The 22124-nt window shown below is 40.6% G+C and overlaps 2 protein-coding genes across 3 annotated transcripts in view; one reads left to right on the forward strand and one right to left on the reverse strand.

The window, feature by feature from the left end:
* LOC102223755 (thyroid hormone receptor alpha) overlaps positions 1-18383 on the reverse strand; it is a 68127-nt gene extending 49744 nt beyond the window's left edge. The window contains exons 1-2 of one of the 2 annotated variants that reach the window (XM_023349323.1): positions 17967-18383; positions 5391-6330 (exon numbers count right to left, since the gene is read on the reverse strand). The gene's annotated coding sequence lies outside the window, so the exon portion shown is untranslated. The remainder of the gene's footprint in view (positions 1-5390; positions 6331-17966) is intronic. The other variant, XM_023349320.1, reaches the window with a different exon arrangement.
* Positions 18384-19397: 1014 nt separating this feature from the next.
* LOC102224521 (tripartite motif-containing protein 16-like) lies at positions 19398-21761 on the forward strand. The gene has a single exon (XM_023349319.1). It carries the CDS (start codon positions 19418-19420, stop codon positions 21092-21094), a length of 1677 nt encoding a protein of 558 aa, XP_023205087.1. The 5' UTR covers positions 19398-19417; the 3' UTR covers positions 21095-21761.
* The last annotated feature ends 363 nt before the right edge of the window (positions 21762-22124 follow it).

Here is a 22124-nt window from a genome sequence, read left to right on the forward strand (position 1 = left end):
TTACAACACTCTAAAATAACATGCTCTATTGTTTCAGACTTCTCACAATAATCACACTTTCCAGATGCAAGATTCAGAGAGATACCTTTACTTTCTTTCAAATTTCTTTCTCTGAATCTTGCATCTGGTCCCATAGAAATGAATACTATTTTCTTTGACTCCCCCTAGTGGTCTGGAGCACTTCCGTTTTCAACACTTTTTGTTTGCTGCATTTCATTCGGGGGTGTTTGCGTCTCTCTTTTTGTTTGCTGCATTTCATTCGGGGGTGTTTGCGTCTCTCTTTTTGTTTGCTGCATTTCATTCGGGGGTGTCTTCTTTTTTGTTTGCATGTTTTCTCTTTTGCTGCGCATTTGCACCTGTCGGCCACCGTAGCTAACGTATGAGAATCACTGCAATCAGGAAGAAAGCAATCAAAATGATTGTGATTTTTGCCACTAATCAACAATGCTTCACAGAACCGTTCTGGATTAAATCCCTAAATGATCAACTTCAACATTCAGAAAACCTGGGCAGAGAAATCGGAGCTGGATTTGACTGGAAACAGGGTTGACTGGAATTTTCCAACGTTTTCTCCCTCACCCCGTCCCTTCGGGAGCCCTCGCTGTGGATGATGACCTTGAGGAGAGCCGTCATCATTATGAGCTGGCGTTTAAAGGGGCAGCCTAGCTGCGGGGGGGGGCCATCACATTTGACTTTTACAAGGAGAGAACTTTCATCATCATGGAGACAGAGTTGAAGTACGTTCAGCCTGATGGTGAATATGTGAGCGCCATTTCCCACTAACACTGTGGAATATGTTCATTTTGCATTGTGACTCATGATAGCTTTAGCATCACAGAATTTAATGTGTTATCACAACCATTTGAAACCTTCAAGAAACTTTTTTTTTTTTGTACAACCTAAATCTGCGCTTACTTTAATGAGGTGCCTCTTGGTTAGGATAAAAGCCAAAATCACAATTATGTTTAAAAAAAAAAACTACATAATTTATATATTGATTCAACACTTCAAAAGGAAAAAATCATGCTCAGTTAATATTTAATTTACATGAGCCACAGCCGAGTGTTTCTGCAAAACAGAATAGTTGATGTTTTAGCTGTTAAAGTAAAAAATATTTTGTGACATTAAGCAGCTCCAATATTGCACCCAATATATAGTGTTTTCTTATATTTTTTAACACTGCACATACAGTTGAAACCAGATATTTACATACACTGACTAAATATAATAAATAAATTATTTTGGTCTCATTTAACTTCTGACGGTGGGGGGAAAACGGTGTTTGTATCTTTTTATTCAGTGATTGTAAATGTCCTGTGTTTTTAAATGTACGTCATTATAATTCATTAGGATTGTCTGTGATATACCAACACAGAGAAGCACATAACTGTAACTGTGAGGTGCAAAGAAAATTATCTGTTGGGTTTTGAAGTATTTCTTTATTAACAACGAATTATTGAGACGTTTTTGTGTTCAGGCTTCCACATGTTGCAGCAGTGGAAAGGTCTGGAAAGACAAAGAAACTAAAATAGGCCTTTTGTAGCAGTCTGACTTACTTTTGTCGTAAGTAAAATGGGATGTCATGCACATTTTAGGAGAAAAACTACAATTAGTGTTGAGGCAGAAACAGGTGAGATCAAAACATGTAAAAAAAATAAAATTAAATTAAAAAAAAATCTTAATATGCCACTTGTTTAATTAACACTTAAAAATGGGATTTCGGTTATTTTTGTGCTTTATCAATTAAAAAATATATATATTTTAAAGGCATTCTAGATTTATTGGCAAAAATCATATTCTCTTAATGTTTAAATAACAGATTTGATTTTAGCCTGACTGATATACCGATAGAGTTCTATGAAAGACTGAATCACCATGGATTATTAGATATCATTTAGTATTTATGCACTATTTTAGGAAAATACTAAAAAGCTGTTTTCTGCTGGTTTGTTAGATTACCCAAAGAAAAAAATAAAAAAATTAAAATAAACACTACAAGCATCCTTCTACGGTCAACATTTAAGAGACCTTAACCTACCAGCACACATTAACCTGACGCCAACAGAAACTGTTTTCAAAGACAAATAGGCAAAAACCTTTGGCTCTGGATGGGAAAAACTGGTTTAGTCAAATCCCCCAAGAAACAAACAAAAAAGTATCCGATTTTTATTTTTAAAAAATCTGTCTAATTGTCATAACAGTCCAATTCTATAGAGTTAGGTGTGTGGTGTGTTTTACTAATGTTCTGCAAAAGCCTTTTCTCTGACAGCTACCTCTGCCTTCTGTATGTCACTGAAAATAACAGCCTCACATGGTGGAGGAAAGGCTACGTGTTGCTGTGGCAACATCAACCAGAGGGAAGACTGTAAAGGATTTGAAATGTGTCTGGATCTCTTTCTGAGGTAAAACGCTACGGTTTAGTTCCTCTTTCATCACATCCATCACACTGGTTTCTCCTCTAATTCTGTCATGTTTACACAGTGGAGATCACATCTATATAATTGTATTGTTGACATCTCAACCATGGCAACCGTTCAATACAACGTCAGCTTTTACGAACAGAGCAAGCAAAAATATGGACCAATAACTGTAGGTTAGGGTTGGGATATGTAGCTCAAAACTGGACTTTCATTCATAAATCTGCAGGGAGTTAAGTTTCCCATATGTATATGAAATTTAAAGCATCAAGTAAGATCTTCTTATGAAAAATCCAGATAAATAACTCTGAATTACTGTATACCACCAGAGCATTATATTGTCATATTTTGCAATTTATGCACCATTTCACTATGTGAAGGACTTGAGCCAATTTCATTTGCTTTAAATTCACTGTACAATGAAAAACATGACTGAGCAGATTTAGGAAATGATTATCTTTCCTATGATTCTCTGGTGGGGTTCACTGTCAGAGAATACTGCACCAGCGTACGGATCGAATGCTCAACACGAACAGCGACTATAACTCGGCCTGTTCTTATTGCGTGTTCGGTGAGACTGATACGAGAGCACATGAACAAACTGTGTGCGTTTGCATCTCTCAGGGTCAATACGTGTTCTGGCAGGTGCTTGGCTCTGTATGTGCAAATGCAGGTAGGTAAAGTTAATGTAGTTGAACAACAAAGTCAATCACAGACACATCTTTTTCATCCGGAGTATTCCTTGAATTCGCGTAAATAAATATCAACCAATCACAATCAGCAAATCAAAATAGTGCAGCAGGGCTGGGCCAAGGTTGTACAGGGTCTTGGGCAGAATATGACTTAATGGCCCCTCTTCCTGTTAACAGCATCACCACCACTATGTATTTGTGGGCAAACTAAACTCAAACACAAAGATTAAATTCAGAGAACGTGAAGATTTATTTTTTTTTTTTTTACAAAGTAAACTTGCCAATTAATTAAAATCTTAAATTTAAGTGCTAAACAAATTTAATATTTTTTGTTTGTCTGTGCTGAAATCATTAAATCAGATTTAATAGCATTGTCATTCTGCTAAAATTCAACTTCTATGGTCTGTGTTAAAATTTCAGCATTTATGGGGCCCCTGACGATCTGGGGGTTAAGTTAGCATGTTACCTTTGAAAAGTTGTGTTTGGATAAACCAGAATGTTACTGAGACACCTTCTTTTGACAGATCATTCCTGGCCATGTTATGCGGCACAGCTTTGTTATCTTCCCTGCATGGTGGTGGAGGGGTTATGATCTGGGCTTCCTTTGCTTTCAGGGTACTCAAAACCTTCCAGGCCCCTAAGATTTGTTGTACAAACTAAGGTATCATGGAGTCAAATGTGTCATCAGGAAATCAAAATTTCAAACTTTTTTCCATACTGATTGGAATGACTGAAATCATGTAGAAATGGATTAATTCAAGTTACTCAAGCTATTGAATCATGGGGTGTACTTAGTTTTTCACAAAAAGCTTTTCTGTTTCATCTTTGTTAAATAAATGAACCAGTTGTTGACTTCTGGAGGTAGACTTGGAGAACTTTTGAATCTAATAAAGACTTGATCAGTTTTATTATGTACTGATGTCTAAACCACTGTAGCTGGAGTAAATTTGGTCTTTTTTGGCATTAGAATATTTTCATTTCAGTTATTGACAGCAGAGTTTGACATCTGCTTCAGCTCTGTATCGTAAAACGTCTCGAATGACATTTAAATGCCAGCTAGAGATAAAAAGGTAATGAAATAATAAATGAGAAAAAGATTGTTTTCATCCGTGAGCATAAAAAGCCAATAGAACCACATACTGCATAGTCATTTCATAATCTGATGAAGAGTTTTTTTTTGTTTCTTAGTTGTTTAAAGTTATAAACCACATAGAGATATAGAAATACTTTATGTATCGAAATTCCATATATTCAACTAGCCCACAAAACAGCAGCACAAAAAAATAAAAAATACAAACCCTACATACATTCCTCCATTCTGAGATGTTTTTTATGTTCCAAATTTCTATAGAGGAATAAAGTACAGAGAGACTGTACATATAATGAGCCAAACTTAGGTGCCTGCCAACAGGTGTACTAGTACCACTGGCCTTCTTAGAAATCATTGGTTTAAATAACAGGTAATGCTTGTTAAAACAGATACAATCATGTTCAACTTCATCTTCATGTCAGGTTGGTATTATTAGGGTTCGCACACACCAATCCTGTTCGGACATTAATTGTACTTGTTTGTTTGCCTAGAAAGTCTGGACCAAAAAAGTGAACTCTGACCTCTCCACTTGGAGGAAGCGTACCATAGCGCATAGTTTACGTTCTGTGAAGAAGTAATTTGTGCTCAGTGTCTTCAGAGTCATTTTCTTCAGCAGTTCTTGGTACAGCGCCACTACAGGCAAGAGAGTAAATATATTTTTCTTTTTTTGTGCCCCTCCATGGGGTCTTTTTCTGGGCTCTAGTGTCCCTTATATGAAAGTAGGCTGACAGGAAAGGGGGAAGGAGAGGGAGGAAGACATGCGTCAAACGTCGCAGGGCCTGGGAGTCGAACCCGCGACCGCCTAGTCGAGGACTCAAGGCCTCCTAACATGGGTCGCGCTAACCGCTACACCACCATGGCACGCCCTTAAATATATTTTTCAAGGGGTTTGGTTCGTTTGACACATTGCAGTGTCAAAGCAAAGATTGTCATGGATTTTTTGGATCTCACAGAGATGTTCCCAAGTTAGTTTTCCTCAAATTTAAGTAAAGTCTTAAGTTTGAAATGACTAAACAAACATCCTTTTTAATCTAACACATGGAAACTGTTCTGCCACATCACAAATCTATATTCCGCAACCCCGTTTTTTCCAACGCGCATGTAACACGTTACAGACTTGACAGGACTTCATTTTCTCATGTTCAAATACACAACATACACGGCAAGAAAAAATAAGAGAATACAACTCACCATTACATCCTTCTTCACTTGCTCAGTTCTTCTGTGCCTCTCCTGCCACCTGTGAAGATTATTTGCATTTGAACTCCCAGGAAGTTTCTTTGTGTCTCGATTGCAGCACAGAAACAGCTGGTGAAGTTTTCAAGACCTTCTTCTGCTGCTTGGAGGCTTTAGGTGTAAAAATAAGCTCACTGAAAGCCCCCTGAGTTTTTTGCTGGTGTATTTAGATAGCTTAGATAGTCTGGCTTTTGTGCGGGGAAACATGAAGTTATGTTTTCTCCAAGGCAGTACTCAGCTTTTCTCCCTGGTTATATTTTTCTCCCCAAAGCAAATGGAAGACACCAGTGCTGCTTCCCTACTTTGTAGCTTGCATCTTGCTTGGATATTAACTCCTGTCTGCTGGATCAATTCCGTCAATGATTGTCGCCTTGTGTTTTCTGCACACAAATGTCTTCCAGGAAATAATAACAGAGGTATATAGCCTTGGCCAGATTCAACAAGTGGACGATATGAGGCTGAAGTAGCTATTGTCCGTCTTCCAGTTTGAATAATTTCCACTGGACCAGGCTATCAGTGATCAGTGTGGCTGTTTTGTAGCTTATAGACGACAGGAAGTTTGAGGTCTTAAGTCAATGCTCTTCATCAGTTTGAAGAGTTTAGAAGGTAAAACAGGTTGTCTCTGAGTTCAGTGTTTTAGTGGAGGAGGTAGGCATTGGGAGAAAAGACCTGAGTAAAATAGAGAATACTTCTAGAGTCCTGTGAGATAGAGAGCACAAGAGTTTTCTCTGGCAAGATTGTGGGATGATCGTTGGAGGTAAAAAAAAAAAAAAAAAGGTGCTACTGTCAGTTTTTAGAATTTGCAGCTGCATTTGTCTGGGTCCATTGAGGATAAAGACTTGATACACAGCTCTGCCTTTTGACTAGAACTGATCGGTTGTCTCAGGATGTCCACCTGTGGAAGATAAAACAAGGAAATAATCAGAACAGCTTCAAAGAAACAGATGGGTTATTTATGTAATATTTCAGAATATGGTAATAGTTTGCAAGAGTTGTAGTGCTTATAGTACTCTAACCCCAATCTGGCACACCCTAACCTAACTTAATGTTAATTTGGTCAATGGGATTCAAGTTAAAAATGTTGGAATACATCCCCTTGTCCAACAAATGGCAATAACATTATGTTACGGCCCCTGGCCTCTTGAGGCTGTGCAGGCTTTGTTTTTTTCTATTATGCAGGATCAGCTGTGCGGGCACAGCTTTCTGATTGGCTGCCTAGGAGCTGCAGGAGAGCAGCCACCCCATTGGAGCAGCAAAGCCAATCGGATGTTGATGAGACCCACCTGCATCATATAAAAGACGTCCGCGTTCATTCCTCCAGTGGGGCAGCTAGCAGGAAGAGGTTGTGTACAGCTGACCCCCACCTTCCGTGTTTGGTGACTGTTTGGACAATTTTGTTCTTGCTTCTTTTGTTAAGTAGTGAATCTGCTTTAGATAAACTCTTGAACAAGCTAGAGGCTTGTGTTTGGGAGGTTTTTGGTGCTCCCCTTTGTTCTTTCTTTTTGGTTGTTTTGAGTTACTTTAGACTGATGTGTTTGCACATCTTATTTAATTTGCACTCGGTGATTTCTGAATTTGTTGGTTCTTTACTTTTGTTTAATTGGCTTAAGTTGCATTGTGTTTTGGTTCTGTGAAAACCTTCTTTTGTAATAAATCATTCTTTCATTCCACTTTTATCTCTGGACACATTTTATGTTACCGCCCCTGGACCCCTAGACCTAAGGGGGCGTAACACATTAACACCAGCAAGATTCAAAAGAAGGAAATCCTTGGTATGGATGAAGCTTTGGTAGGCTAAAGAGTCTCCCAACATCTATTTTTTTCTAACGCCATCTAATTTTTTTATTCAGTCATTTTTGTATTCCTGCACCAGCAGGCAAGGTGCCATATTCAGAAATCTCAAAACATGGTCTTGTATTATATGTCTAAATTTCTATGATGATCTGAAACATCTGGTTGTGGCAAAGAAGCATTGAAATAATTACCATAACATATATTTCCCTTTATCTTTAGAACAACCTTGTAAAAGGCTCACAGTAATTTCAGTAGTTCAAAGTGAAGCAACGGCAGGACTTTAGAAACTTGATACATAATGAAACACAAAACAGAATGCAAATACACATTGAGTCAGATAGAGAGCAGGTACATGTATGAAATGTCAAACAAATGCAAAGACTTTATTGTGCAATAGAAGCTGTCGGACTTGCTTAGTATGCAAAGTTGCTGTGGTGTAATCCTGTTATCACCCATCTGTATTTGTACACCCACAGTTGTGGGAACACACCCAAAGAGTAAACTGCCCGGTTAATCTCACTGCATCTCAGCTCTAGTCAGTTTCACACAGTGATTACGACTCGCTGCAACTTCAGACAAGTTAAAACCAAATGCCAATGTATTTGGCTCCACCCATCTTCCCTGTCCCTGCTGAAGAAAAGCAGTCCCACAGCATGATGCAGCCGCAACCATGTAACCCCGTAGATTTGTGCACAAGTAAAAACTCAATTTTGATTTCATCCGACCAGAGCAGTCTCTGATTGCCATGACACCTACAAATGTTAACTTGAACTTTAAAGCAGCTTGTGTCCTCTTACAGTCCCTGTAGCTCAGAAAAAAGACTTTAAAATACTGTTGTGGGTTATAAACAGTGACGGCACAGTTACTTTGAAAAAGTAACTTTAATCGGATTACCAATTACTCCTTGAAAAAGTAACTCAGATTACCGATTACTTGATTTGGAAAGTAACTAAGTTACATTAAAAGTAACTTTTTTTAGTTTCTTTTAGCAGCTGCTAACAACAACGCTCTGCCACCTGTGAAAATTAAATTGATCTTTGCCAATACTTAATTGCAAGTTATTTTATAATGATTACATCAACAATGTGTCTCCACTTACATGGTTGAACTGAAGGAGAGATTGTTTAATGGTCACAACAGTACAAAAAAAAAATTAAGTAATTTGTGTGTGTTTTATGGACAATAACGCAAAGTGATTTCGATAAGTAACTGTAGTCTGACTATTGGATTTGAAATAGCAACGTGTTAGATTACTCATTACTGAAAAATGTGGTCCGGCGTAACGCGTTACTGACATCACTGATTATAAATGAACCACTTAGCGCCACAATACATTAAGGACTTGTTGTCGTTGTATCAACCTTCCAGACCTCTCAGCTCTTCTGGTTCTGGTTCTGCTCTACATCTTCAGAACCAGAACCAAATATGGAGAAGCAGCATTCAGCTTCTATGTGTCACAAATCTGTAACAAACTTCTAGAAAACTGTGAAACACTGAAAACACTGATCTCCTTTAAGCGCCTGATTCATAACAACTGGAACATTGATCAACAGATTTCATGTTCATGTGTTACGAGTCAGCATTTTGTTAGCATAATGAGGAACAGAAAGAAAGAAATAGTTCCTTAAGTAAAATGAATGTAGGGTAAAATTATGCTGAAACAATAAATAATATAAAATAAACCAATGAGCCATGGCTAGACATTAGAAGAACGGTGTCTAAGTAGTTCAGAAAATCAAAGGGGAAATTTTATTTGCACATAGACCCCCCAAAAAAGACCCAGGTTGGTTTGGATAAATTTTTTGTTTAATAAATAAAATGAATCAAAAATGTATACTGTTGAAAATGCTCAGCAAATAACTTATGAACTTATTCACATGGTATAAGATAGATTGGAAACATTTTTTATTCTTTTTTTGGATGCAATGTCTGGAACATTAATTACTTTATCAAGTCATATATATATATTTGTATATCTTCTACCCATTTTGGCAGGTTCAGTCCTCCATAACCTGGAAGGCTGTTGCATAATAACCAGCCACTGAGCCCAGGCGATTCTGGTCCACCATCCGGCGTCTCAGGGGGGGGAAGCGGTGCAGCACCAACACTGTTTATAGTGGGGATGGTGTGCTGCTGACCTCTACTCGGGACGTTGTGGGCCGGTGGGCGGAGTACTTCGAAGACCTCCTCAATCCCACCAACATGCCTTCCACTGAGGAAGCGGAGCCTGGGGACTCTGGGTTGGGCTCTCCAATCTCTGGGGACGAGGTCACCGAGGTGGTTAAAAAGCTCCTCGGTGGCAGGGCCCCGGGGGTGGATGAGATCCGCCCGGAGTTCCTTAAGGCTCTGGATGTTGTGGGGTTGTGTTGGTTGACGCGACTCTGCAATGTCGCATGGACATCGGGGGCAGTTCCCCTGGATTGGCAGACTGGGGTGGTGGTCCCCCTGTTCAAAAAGGGGGACCGGAGGGTGTGCTCCAATTATAGAGGGGTCACACTCTTAAGCCTCCCTGGCAAGGTCTATTCAGGGGTCCTGGAGAGGAGGGTCCGTCGGATAGTCGAACCTCGGATCCAGGAAGAGCAGTGTGGTTTTCGTCCTGGTCGTGGAACACTGGACCAGCTCTACACCCTCGGCAGGGTCCTGGAGGGTGCATGGGAGTTCGCCCAACCAGTCTACATGTGTTTTGTGGACTTGGAGAAGGCGTTCGACCGTGTCCCTCGGGGAGCCCTGTGGGGGGTTCTCCGGGAGTATGGGGTACCGGGCCCTTTGATACGGGCTGTCAGGTCCCTGTATGACCGGTGTCAGAGTCTGGTCCGCATTGCCGGCAGTAAGTCGGGCTCGTTTCCGGTGAGAGTTGGACTCCGCCAGGGCTGCCCTTTGTCACCGATTCTGTTCATCACTTTCATGGACAGAATTTCTAGGCGCAGCCAAGGTGTTGAGGGGGTCCGATTTGGTGGCCTTAGGATCTCATCTCTGCTTTTCGCAGACGATGTGGTCCTTTTGGCTTCATCAGATCGTGATCTGCAGCTCTCGCTGGAGCGGTTCGCAGCCGAGTGTGAAGCGGCCGGGATGGGGATCAGTGCCTCCAAATCCGAGGCCATGGTCTTGAGCCGGAAAAAGGTAGTGTGCCTCCTCCGGGTCAGGGGGGGTGTCCTGCCCCAAGTGGAGGAGTTTAAGTATCTCGGGATCTTGTTCACGAATGGGGGAAGAAGGGAGCGGGAGATCGACAGGCGGATTGGCGCAGCGTCTGCTGTCAAGCGGGCGCTGTACCGGTCCGTCGTGGTGAAGAGAGAGCTGAGCCAAAAAGCGAAGCTCTCGATTTACCGGTCGATCTACGTTCCCACCCTCATCTATGGTCATGAGCTTTGGGTCATGACCGAAAGAACGAGATCGCGGATACAAGCGGCCGAAATGGGTTTTCTCCGTAGGGTGGCTGGGCTCTCCCTTAGAGATAGGGTGAGAAGCTCAGTCATCCGGGAGGGACTCAGAGTAGAGCCGCTGCTCCTTCACATCGAGAGGAGCCAGTTGAGGTGGCTCGGGCATCTGGTCAGGATGCCTCCTGGACGCCTCCCTGGTGAGGTGTTCCGGGCACGTCCCACCGGGAGGAGGCCCCGGGGAAGACCCAGGACACGCTGGAGGGACTATGTCTCTCGGCTGGCCTGGGAACGCCTCGGGATTCCCCCGGAGGAGCTAGAAGAAGTGGCTGGGGAGAGGGAAGTCTGGGCCTCCCTTCTGAAGCTGCTACCCCCGCGACCCGACCTCGGATAAGCGGAAGAAGATGGATGGATGGATGGATGGATGAGCCCAGATAACAAGAGACAGGAAAACAAAAAGATGGACAGATTGTCCAGAGACATCAAAACAGATGCATAACCATCAGATAAGAATATGAAGAATAGACAGAATAAAAAAGATAAATGGTTTAGAAGGGCAATGAAGATTAAAAGTAGGTGGATATTTTGTGTTTACAGATAAGACAAAGACCTGTTTATGGCTGTAAAGAGATTATTTGGATGTCATAAACACTTAACTGTGTGCTGTCAACCACAGTAGACTCTCTGCTTCTGTTTATTTATTTATTTATTTTTTCAAATGCAAAACCTCAGCAGAGGAACAAAAGGTGATCAAGAAGGTGAGGTTTAAATTATGGGCAGCTGAATCATGAGTCTCAGTCTTTGGATTTTTTTATACCTTCTTGGTAAAATCATCTTTTTTAATTCTTAGTTGTAATTAAAGATGCAATCTTTGAGGGCTAAATAATCTACAATATGAAATTGGAACCAGATGTTTATGTACATTAAAAACAAAAAAAACAAAGACGTTTTCCTTTCACTGTCATCAACTAAATCTGATAAAACTGTAGATTTCCTTAAAGTTTGATTTAATTTCCTTTTAAATTGTGTAACTTGAGCTTCTCACAATAATTTGGTTTTATGATTGTGGCTAAGAAGACAATTTTTCGCCCGAACTCACTGATGTCACTTCCATATTTCCACATAACTTTTTTCCCTCATGATTCCACTCAGTTTGGTGCACCAGTCCCTCCTGCAGCAAAACTCCCATAAAGCCCGTTGCTTCCTCACTGTACTTTGCTCCTGAGCTTCAAGCCTTCAAACTTACGGAGAAATGTTGGGCTCACTTAAAAGTTTCCGATTTAGATTAAAGTTGAAATACCAAGAACAAGAAAATAAGATTTCAAGTACATTTTAATGTTGAAGAAAAAAGTTGAAATTCTATTTTGTGACTGAATTCCAAACATTGAGACTAAAGTTGATATATCATGAAGGATACTGACATTTCACTCATCATTTCTACACTTCCCTCGTCATACCGACACTTTTGTTGATGTACGGTTTTTGTGTTTTTGTTGACTTTTTGTTGTTTTTAAATCTTAAAACTGGTGAGCAGCAAAAATTGACTTTTTTTTCCCTCCAAGTGTTTAAAAAAAACTTATAGTGGTCTGTTTTCATATTGATCTACTATTTTTAAAAACAATTCTAATAAAAAAAGCTATTTATTTGAAAAGAAAATTGGATAATTAATTTATTGCTATTTTTCATGTTGCCATTCTGATATATATGACTGTCATGATAACACATTTTGCTGGACGACAAATTGTCCCGGAAGTTATTGGGATCCACGATAATGTTGTTTTCAAGTAGTATGATAGTAATGGCATAATAATGCAACGACATATTCCGAAATCTCAATGAATTTGACGTTCTAATGAACAGTTAACATCGAACATTTTAAATATCGAAAATAAATAAACAAAGCAACACAAAACAACACATAAAATTAACTATGAAGTCTCTGTAAACAAAACACCAGACTGGAGAGCAGTTTTGGTAGAAAGAAAGAGAGAAAAGAGAAAAAAATAATAAATCATGCAAATTAATTATTGCGCTTATTTTAATGATCAAATCAACAACTGATTTTATAGTTTATTGTAACAAGCCTACTCATAAAGTCACCATTTCATTCGCCTAAGTCAAAAAGTCAATAGTAATACAATATACTGTAAGTCACTCTACAGACTGGCTGGTGTTTCTAATACAGACTGCCCTAACCCAACCAGGTCTGCACCTTATTGTTGCATCTATTTTCATCTTCACGACTTTTCGCCTCGGCGGCGGCGTGTTTATTTTAGCTCTCAGGCTTGTGTAATCACGCTCCGTTTGTCTGGCACACACAAGGAAACACTGATAAATACAGCAGTTTGTGAACACTGAAGGAGACAAAAAGACTGAACAGCAGAGATACAACTACTGCTGCTGAATGAGAGCAGCTCTGCTGCAACGGAGCTCGATAGTATCTGGAACCATAACCAGGCCACATTACGTAGCGACCGCTAATTTAACTAGCCGCTAGCCGGGATGCTACAGCTAATAATGATGTTGAATTGGAAAAAAAAACCCCAAAAACGTCTGTCGGCCTTCTGTGGCGTTTGCTAACGCTACAAACAAAATGAGGACAGTTCATCAGATCAGTGAGTCTGTCTACATGTGGATGAGGGAAGCAGACAGTGGGACCCCGGGGGCCTCGCCGCTCTGCTTATGTAACCTCACACACACATATAGAAACATGCAGCAGGGGCAGAGGGAGAGGGCAGCTTTTAGCCTCAGGGGAAAAGAGGGGGGGGAGGACAGGAGAGGAGGTCATGTCTGGCTGCTGGCAGGTCGTAGGTTGGTCTACGTGAGACAACGTCACATGGATGCTATGTTTCCACGTGCGTACATCCATCATTGATTCACTCAAGGTTCACTTTTAAATATGTTTCTGGTTAGTTCTGTATGGTGGAAACATTTATCTGCACTGTTTGGAACTTTTGCTCAAATAATGTAATAAACGCTGCTGCATATAATACCTAGTTATAATACCTAATCGAGGGGCTCTGAGACTTTGGGGGAAAAGATTGCCATCACAATAAATTAGGGATGGGCAATATGGGTTAGAAATAAAATCTATGATTTTTTTCATACCAGATCCAATTGTAATCCATTTTTTTCTCACGTTCTCGTCTAAAAACAAAAATACAAATGACAGGAAATATTGTCACAAATATTTTGATTTCATTCATCCATTCTGAGAGTTGTGCAGCAGAGTATTAGTGCCAGGCTACAAGAATTTTTGCCAAACAATGAGGACCAAGTCTTAATATTAGCAGAATAAAGACATGATTTTACCATAAGAATGTCTTAAAATTAGAGAAAAAAAGGGTCTAGTGAGAAAAAAGCTTGGAAAAGCTTTTTTTTTTAAAGTATTGTTTTATTACAGATGCTTTTTTGTTTGTTTTCACCATTAAAGATTGTCCTCACTTCCTTCTGTGAGTTTTAACAACTCAGACACTAAATTCATACATCACTATCAGAATCCATCAAACTGCAGACATATTATTGATGCGCTACAGTGATTGTCCTAATATTCTTCCTAACAACGTGTTGGATATGTGAGTCAGCTCCCTGAGGTGTGCCGCTTTCAGGAGCTGTCCGGTGCTGAAGCGGACCACGCAAAGTCACACTGAGAGTTTGCTTAAAGAAGTCAGAAATAGTGCTGAAAATGAATTCTTTTTTTTCTGTGTGACTGAAATGAAAGGAGAATCAGTTGATGGTCTTATTCACTCCACAGCAGTTTGTTTCCTGTTGTAATGTTTCATAGCAGACCCTGGTGAACGAGGGTCTGCTCCCATAAAACAGCATCCAGGCATCATGCACTCCACAAAGAGGCAGAAGAACTAGTGATGAAGGACATATTTTTGCTTCAAAAGCTGATCTGATTGGATGCTGGAAAAAACTATTGATGTGTTCAAGTTGTGAATGGGGGTGACTGAGGGTAGAGTAGTCATCTTCTGATCAGAAGGTCGCGGGTTTGATTCCAGCTTCCTTCTGCTGATGTGCTCCTGGGCAAGGCACTTTAACCCCAATTACCTACTGATCTGCATATCAGTGTATAAATCTGTGTGCGTTTGTGAGTATGAATGGGTGAAAGTGACTCAGACACTGTAAAGTGACTCTAGTGTAAAGCGCTTTGAGTGGTCAGAATGATTGGAAAAGCGCTATATAAGTTCAGTCCATTTACCATTTAAAAAAGGAAATAGCCTATCAGTGAAGCCTTTCAAGACTAAAACAGCATCTCAATGCTAAACATTAAGAAGGTAGCTTGTTGCTACATCACATAAAAATGCAGAGTTTCACTGATGGATCAGCACCAATTTTCTTAACTAATGAAAAACTGGTGATTGGCCGATACTTGCATGTGAAACCGATCTTATCTACTTCTGCACAGGACTGAAAATCAGCCACTGTCTCCTTTTGCTCTGAGAGATGACTGACTCACTGACCCGACTGAACTCATAACAATAGCCAAAAATATTGCAAACTTAGCAACTTTTCAGACCAAAAGAAAACTCTGTATCAGCCACAGTCGGAATTGCAATCGGTGTACCCTCAGTCGCAACATGACGAAATACGAGCAGGTTCAAGAGCTATGAATACTTCCACAAGACACTGCATGTGCTCCAAATGAGAAATTTTGTAAGAATGATGGAAAATAGAAAATCTCTCCCAAGCGGTGTGTGAAAGCACTCGCTTTCCAGGAGTTTTAAGAGATATTAGCAATGGCACTTCCAGCTTTCCATAGAGTCTCAGAGACCATCGGCGGCTCTTTGTGTGCGACCTGCCGGCTGATTTTGTTTATCGTGAAAATGACCTGCTCTAGTCAGCTGAAGTGGTCCTTGTTCCAGCGCCATCGCTGTGTCCCAGAGCCTGCTGGGAGACGTGCTGACGGATGAAATGTGGTTTGACAGCAGACCAGGCGAGATGCACGCTAACATCCTGCTAGCGGCCTGTTAACGGCCTGCTACAGACAACTCCAACAAACCACTAGATCCAGGTATTGTGTCGACATTGTGTGTGCAGATTGAAACAGAAACGTTTATGGGTTCCAGTTCAAAACTCACTATTAAAACTACACAACCCAACAAGAGCTACACTCCTTTAAAACTCCCCAGCTTGAATATAAGCAAGTGTAACACTACATGAGCAAAACCTGCAGGAACAATGTCTGTTGTTTCTAAGCAAAGGCATGTTTGTTTGTTTTTTACAGTTAATGCCTCTTTATCACACTTAAATGTTTCAGAAGAAACAAAACTTCACATTTCATAGCTCTATTCTTCATCATCCAGGTCCTGAAGAGCAAAGCAGGCCCAGATCATCACACTACTGCCACTCTATTTTCATAAATTATGTATACAGCTCAGAATCTAAAACGAACTTTACAAAAATTTTAAAAAAATATGATCAATAACATTTAATTGATGATTTAACAAAGTGAGTTTGTGTTGTAGACATGGAATTTTAGTGTGATATTTTGCGGTGCTTTTGGGATAATGATAAGGATTGTGATTAAAAAAAATTTTTAGCTAATAAATAGTCTTTCAGGACAGCGACTGCATGGCACAGTATTCACAGTGCCACAAGCACAAATATTGTTCTTGAAAAACAATCTAATCTAATTTTAGGGACATGATACATAGAAAAGAAAAAAGGAGAAGTAAATTTCCATAAAAAATCTCTGATTAAAATTAATCTCAGACATTTTCTAGAGAGAAAACAAACATGGAAATTTCTACGTTTGAAAAGTCGTAAAACGTGCTCAGGCATTTTGAGATTAATCTCAGAAATTTTCTAGAAAAAAAACTTGGAAATTCCAGAATTTCAATAGTTAAAAATGTTCCAGTTTTGAAACTCTGAAAAGTTCAGAAAGTCGAAAATTTTTGACTTTTGAAAAGTTTTTTTTCCAGAATATTTTTGAGATGAACCTCAAAATCTCAGATTTTTTTGCCGTAAATGTACTCCTCTTCTTTTCCCTCTATTTAGAATGGCCCTGATAAGATATTGTTGAAATAAGCTTCTTTAGGATTCAACTTACTTAAAAAAAGAGAGATTCATATCATTAAGCTAAACACAATAATGACATTTAATCATATCTTCTAATTAGCTAATGCCTATGTTTCTTGATGCCCTTATTGAACAAAATGTGGAGAAAATAGCAAACACTTTTATAGGAACAAATTCTTACAACTAGCATAGCATGCTGTTTGTCTCTTCACTGTGGTCAGGAACCACAACCACCCACAGATAGCTGAAAGTCACAATTACTTGAGCTCTCAAAACAAATACATATGCTTATTTCAATAGTTCAAACACCAAATATGCCTTAATATGCATTAATATGTGATAGAATCTGTCTTGACAGTATCATAGAAGTTAATAATTTACAATCCTCCTTATCTCTGCTCTTGAGGGCAAAGCTAATTAATGACTAGTGATAATGAATGGCACTCCTCGATTGTTTGCTTTGCAAACTCCAACTAATAGCGCATCTGTTAAGGTTGTAACTTAACAGATATTCCAGCTTCTCAAACAGATTGGGGAGCGGACGGAGTCCATAATTCGGAAATGTAATAAATTGGAGTTATGTCCCACAGACAAGTTTCTTTGTTGTTAAATGTGCTATTCATGGGTGTGTTGTGGTGGCGCAGGGGTTAAGCACAACCCACATATAGAGGCCTTAGTCCTCGACACGGCTGTTGCGGGTTTGAATCCCGGCCTGGCGACCTTTGCCGCATGTCTTCCCTCTTTCCTGTCAAATAAAGGCCACTAGAGCCAATAAAAAATAAAAACTTTTTTTTTGCTAATCTCAATCTTTCAAGCATAAAAGATAAAAAAATATTCCAAGGTTAAATATTTTTTGATTAATATTAACCACCCAGGCAGCAGTGAGGTGGTCAGCAAACTAACAGAGGTGGATATCCCGCCCCCTCTCGTCCCCCTTTGGTATCGCCGCTGCTTTGAACCAGAAACGTTCCCTATCGAGTCTCCAGTAGCTTTTCAAGAGCAACCAGTTGGATGTGTTGGCGCTAAACTACGTGAGCTCTTGCGACATAGAAGAAAGCCCACGAGCGCGAACAGAACACCCAGAAACATCCGCATTCCTCCCGGTCTATATGCTGGCAACGTGCCCCTAACGTCACTGCCCTGACCCATTAACGGAGAATGTAGGTTAGCAAGTTTGTGGCTCCGGCTGTCAGGTAACGCAGCATAATGACAGCCACAAAAGTCTCGACGGAGATTAAAGTGAACGTTGACGTTTTACAGAAAGCCGACATAGTCCGCGTTAATCTGCGGCCAGAGTACAGTGAGCAGGCCGGGGGGTTGACGTGAGGACACCACTCACCTTGCACCGCCGTGACTGACTGCGAGGCGCCTCTCTCTCTCTTTCTCTGTTTCACTTTGTAGCGGTGTTGTCCACTCCGGATAGAAAAGCACCTCAAGCAGAGTCGACATAAAACATGTCACCGGGAGCGGCAAATTAAAGAAAAGAGAAACAAGTGAACGCTACAGTGTAATTCCGGTCAGCTGCAGCCGGTTCGCCTGAAGCTCCTGGGGGAGACTGCTTCCTCTGTCAGCGCGCTGTCAAGAGCGAAAAGAGGCGACAGCAGCGACCTGCCATCCCGGGACTGCCGGAATTTCACGGTCACGGTGTACGTGGGGGAGGAAACTCCACGGTGTTGTTGACTAGTTCGCCGCGCTCGGGTGCTGTCCCGCGTCTGTATAGCGCTGGTGAATGCGGGTCAGCTGGAAGCGGGGACGATACGTCGCTAGGCTCTGCAGCACCCTCTACTGGCAAGACAGGAACACTGCCGCCATGGAGGTTACATAATAAACAGTCCAACCAAACGAGCTCTTTTCATGACATTCAACTCTACACTGTTAGTAGCTAATGACCTGCTGTGTTTAACGTCAAAAGTGACCACAGTGAAAAGCTATGACTTACTCCACTGATTGGTTTGTTGGAAGGCGAGCTAAAATATATAAAAACTATATCTGAATATAACTTTCAAATCAGAATCAGCTTTATAAAACAAGATTGTTTCAAGCAATCACAGCATATAAACATTAAGTGTCAATATAAAAACTTTAGAGGAAATAAATTGAACAATGTATAAAGTACATTAAAAATGGCATGTTGTGTTAGTGAAAACATGATTATCTTGTTTCATAGCAGATAACTACTCAGGCTTTAAGCAATCTTTTCTGGGTTTTGGTATTGGTACTACTGCAGTCTCTATCCATCTTTAAGGTAATGTTTCACATTTCCATACTTTATTATACAAATCAAAGAAGATTAACTTTGAATATTCACTAAGTTCACTTATCACCATATAACATATTTGACTTTCCTCAAGGAAGGTCTAAACTCTACTATTGAAAAATAAATACTAATGACATTACCTTGTTCTTGTTTTATTATTTCCTCATTTTTAATACGGTTGCTACTCTACATTTTCTCTACTTTTCACTAATATTATGTTTACTATTGTTGTTTTTTTCTTCTTCATTACTTACTGCTGTTGCTCCATTACAAATTAAAACAGAACAACCAGACTCTCTTCTTCTTCCACTCATTCAGTTCATCATCTTCCAGTCTTTCTCTCTAAGCCTCATATATCTCTCTTCTTCCTGCTCAAACACGCCTTCAATCTGGGTGGATCCAACGTCTGCTGAAGGTGAAAGCTGATTGGCTGCTGCCTCTCTGCTCTGACATGTGACTCACAGCTCAAAGCTCAACCCAGTTTCTGTTTTCAGGAAATGAAACTCACACAGTCGCTGTGACAGAGAGCAGAAATGGAGCAGAATCAGCTGGACCCAGAAACTTTCTCCTGTTCCATCTGTCTGGATCTACTGAAGGATCCGGTGGCGATTCCCTGTGGACACAGCTACTGTATGAAGTGTATTAAAACCCAGTGGGATGAAGAGGATCAGAAGGGAATCCACAGCTGCCCTCAGTGCAGGGAGACATTCACACTGAGGCCTGTGCTAAAGAAGAACACCATGCTAGCAGCTCTAGTGGAACAGCTGAAGAAGACTGGACTCCAAGCTGCTGCTGCTGCTGCTGCTGACCACTGCTATGCTGGACCTGTAGATGTGGCCTGTGATTTCTGCACAGGAAGAAAACTGAAAGCCATCAAGTCCTGTTTAGTCTGTCTGGCCTCTTACTGTGAGAAACACCTTCAACCTCATTATGATTCAGCTGCATTTAAGAAACACAAGCTGGTGGAGCCGACCAAGAACCTGCAGGAGAACATCTGCTCTCGTCATGATGAGGTGATGAAGATGTTCTGTCGTACTGATCAGAAGTTTATCTGTTATCTCTGCTCTGTTGATGAACATAAAGGTCATGACACAGTGTCAGCTGCAACAGAAAGGACTGAGAGGCAGAGAGAGCTGGAGGAGAGACGAGGAAACATCCAACAGAGAATCCAGGACAGAGAGGAAGATGTGAAGCTGCTTCAACAGGAGGTGGAGGCCATCAGTCGCTCTGCTGATAAAACAGTGGAGGACAGTGAGAAGATCTTCACCCAGCTGATCCGTCTCCTCCAGAAAAGAAGCTCTGAGGTGAAGCAGCAGATCAGATCCCAGCAGGAAACTGAAGTGAGTCGAGTCAAAGATGTTCAGGAGAAGCTGGAGCAGGAGATCACTGAGCTGAAGAGGAAAGACGCTGAGCTGGAGCAGCTCTCACACACAGAGGATCACAACCAGTTTCTCCTCAACTACCCCTCACTGCCAGCACTCAGTGAGTCTACACACTCATCCAGCATCAACATCCGTCCTCTGAGACACTTTGAGGACGTGACAGCAGCTGTGTCAGAGCTCAGAGAGAAACTACAGGACATCCTGAGAAACTCATGGACAAACATCTCACTGATGGTCACTGAGGTGGATGTTCTGCTGTCAGAACCAGAACCAAAGACCAGAGCTGAGTTCTTGAAATATTCATGTGAAATTACACTGGATCCAAACACAGCAAACACACGGCTGGTTCTATCAGAGGGAAAAAGGAAGGTGACATGGATGAAAGATCGTCAGTCTTATTCTAATCATCCAGACAGATTCACTAATAGATCCCAAGTTCTGAGTAGAGAGAGTCTGACTGGACGTTGTTACTGGGAGGTGGAGTGGAAAATTTATGTTTCTGTATCAGTCGCATACAAGAATATCAGCAGAGCAGGAAGTGACAATGAATGTGAATTTGGATATAATGACAAATCTTGGGCTTTAGATTGTAGTGTTTCTAGATTTGGTCACAACAACATCTGGACCTCCATCTCAGGTCCAGTTTCCTCCAGACTAGGAGTTTACCTGGATCACACAGCAGGTCTTCTGTCCTTCTACAGCGTCTCTGAAACCATGACTCTCCTCCACAGAGTCCAGACCACATTCACTCAGCCACTACTGGCTGGAGTTAGGGTGTGGAATTATTTTGGGTCTGGATCCTCTGCAGAGTTCATTAAACCCAACTAGATTTCCTCTCTTCTCTCTGATCACTGATCAGGCTTCATGGTTCTGCTGTTCTGTTCTTTATTTCTCTGCTTTAAATGTAGTTCTTCTCAGTCTCTATGTTCCAGGAACCATTAATGATCTCTGCTGATGTTTTCTTTCATTCTTTTATGAAATATTTCTCCACCAGAAAATCTCATCTTCTCTGGGGTTCAATCATTTTTGCTTTAATATGTGTATTGATGTATTTGGATGTTCTGATTTTCTTCCATTGATCTGCAGAACACACATTCTTCAGTTGATATCGAAGTGAAATGAACTCGCTTCTGTTGTCTTTATTGTGATGCCATGAAGAAACTGAACATCAACTTAGAGGGTTTGCTGTTTTGAAATTTTTAGATCTAGATTAGAACCACTGGCTTTCGTTCTGCTTCTCTAACTTTATTCCAGAGACATTTGACATTTTTTTTCTCTTCATTATTACAATAAATTGTGAGTTTTGTCGTCTAAATTGCTGAAAACATTTCCTTCAGAGGGTCTCGTGATGTTAGAGAGGATCAGACACACACATGATGCTTACAGGGACAACAGGAGCAAAAATTTGGAATGAGTTACAGTGGATTGTATGAAATGGCATTAATTTAAACCACATTCTTAAATGTGTGTCTTGTAAAATCATTATGCTAAGTAATCTTCAGCTCTCATAAAAATTCTATTCATATCAAATATGATTTAAAAGAAATTTGAGTTTGTAATTTAATGTCTTGAAATTGGGCCCCTGTCTCTTTAAAAACTTCTGCTCTTTCTGAAACTCTGCTTTCAGGAAGTCATCACAACATGGCTCCTCTATTAACTGTTTAACAATGTTTTCACCAGCGCTTCACTGTGAAGTAGCTGCTTTAATGAGCTCGGCAGATTCTCTGTTCCAACAGGTGTTTGCTAATTGCTGCTGGCTAGTCTGAAGGAGCTGAGTGGAGGAGTTATGAGGGAGGCCTGTTCTGTGAGGCAGAAGCGCCGAAGCTTGGAAACTGCAGCTTCAAGAAGGAGCGGCGTC

The sequence above is a fragment of the Xiphophorus maculatus genome, chromosome 16, assembly GCF_002775205.1.
Source record: "Xiphophorus maculatus strain JP 163 A chromosome 16, X_maculatus-5.0-male, whole genome shotgun sequence".
Classification (NCBI taxonomy): Eukaryota; Metazoa; Chordata; class Actinopteri; order Cyprinodontiformes; family Poeciliidae; genus Xiphophorus; species Xiphophorus maculatus.

What these genes read in the sequence shown, in the direction of transcription:
- LOC102224521 (XM_023349319.1), top strand. Translation starts at nt 19,418, where the DNA reads ATGGAGCAGAATCAGCTGGACCCAGAAACTTTCTCCTGTTCCATCTGT.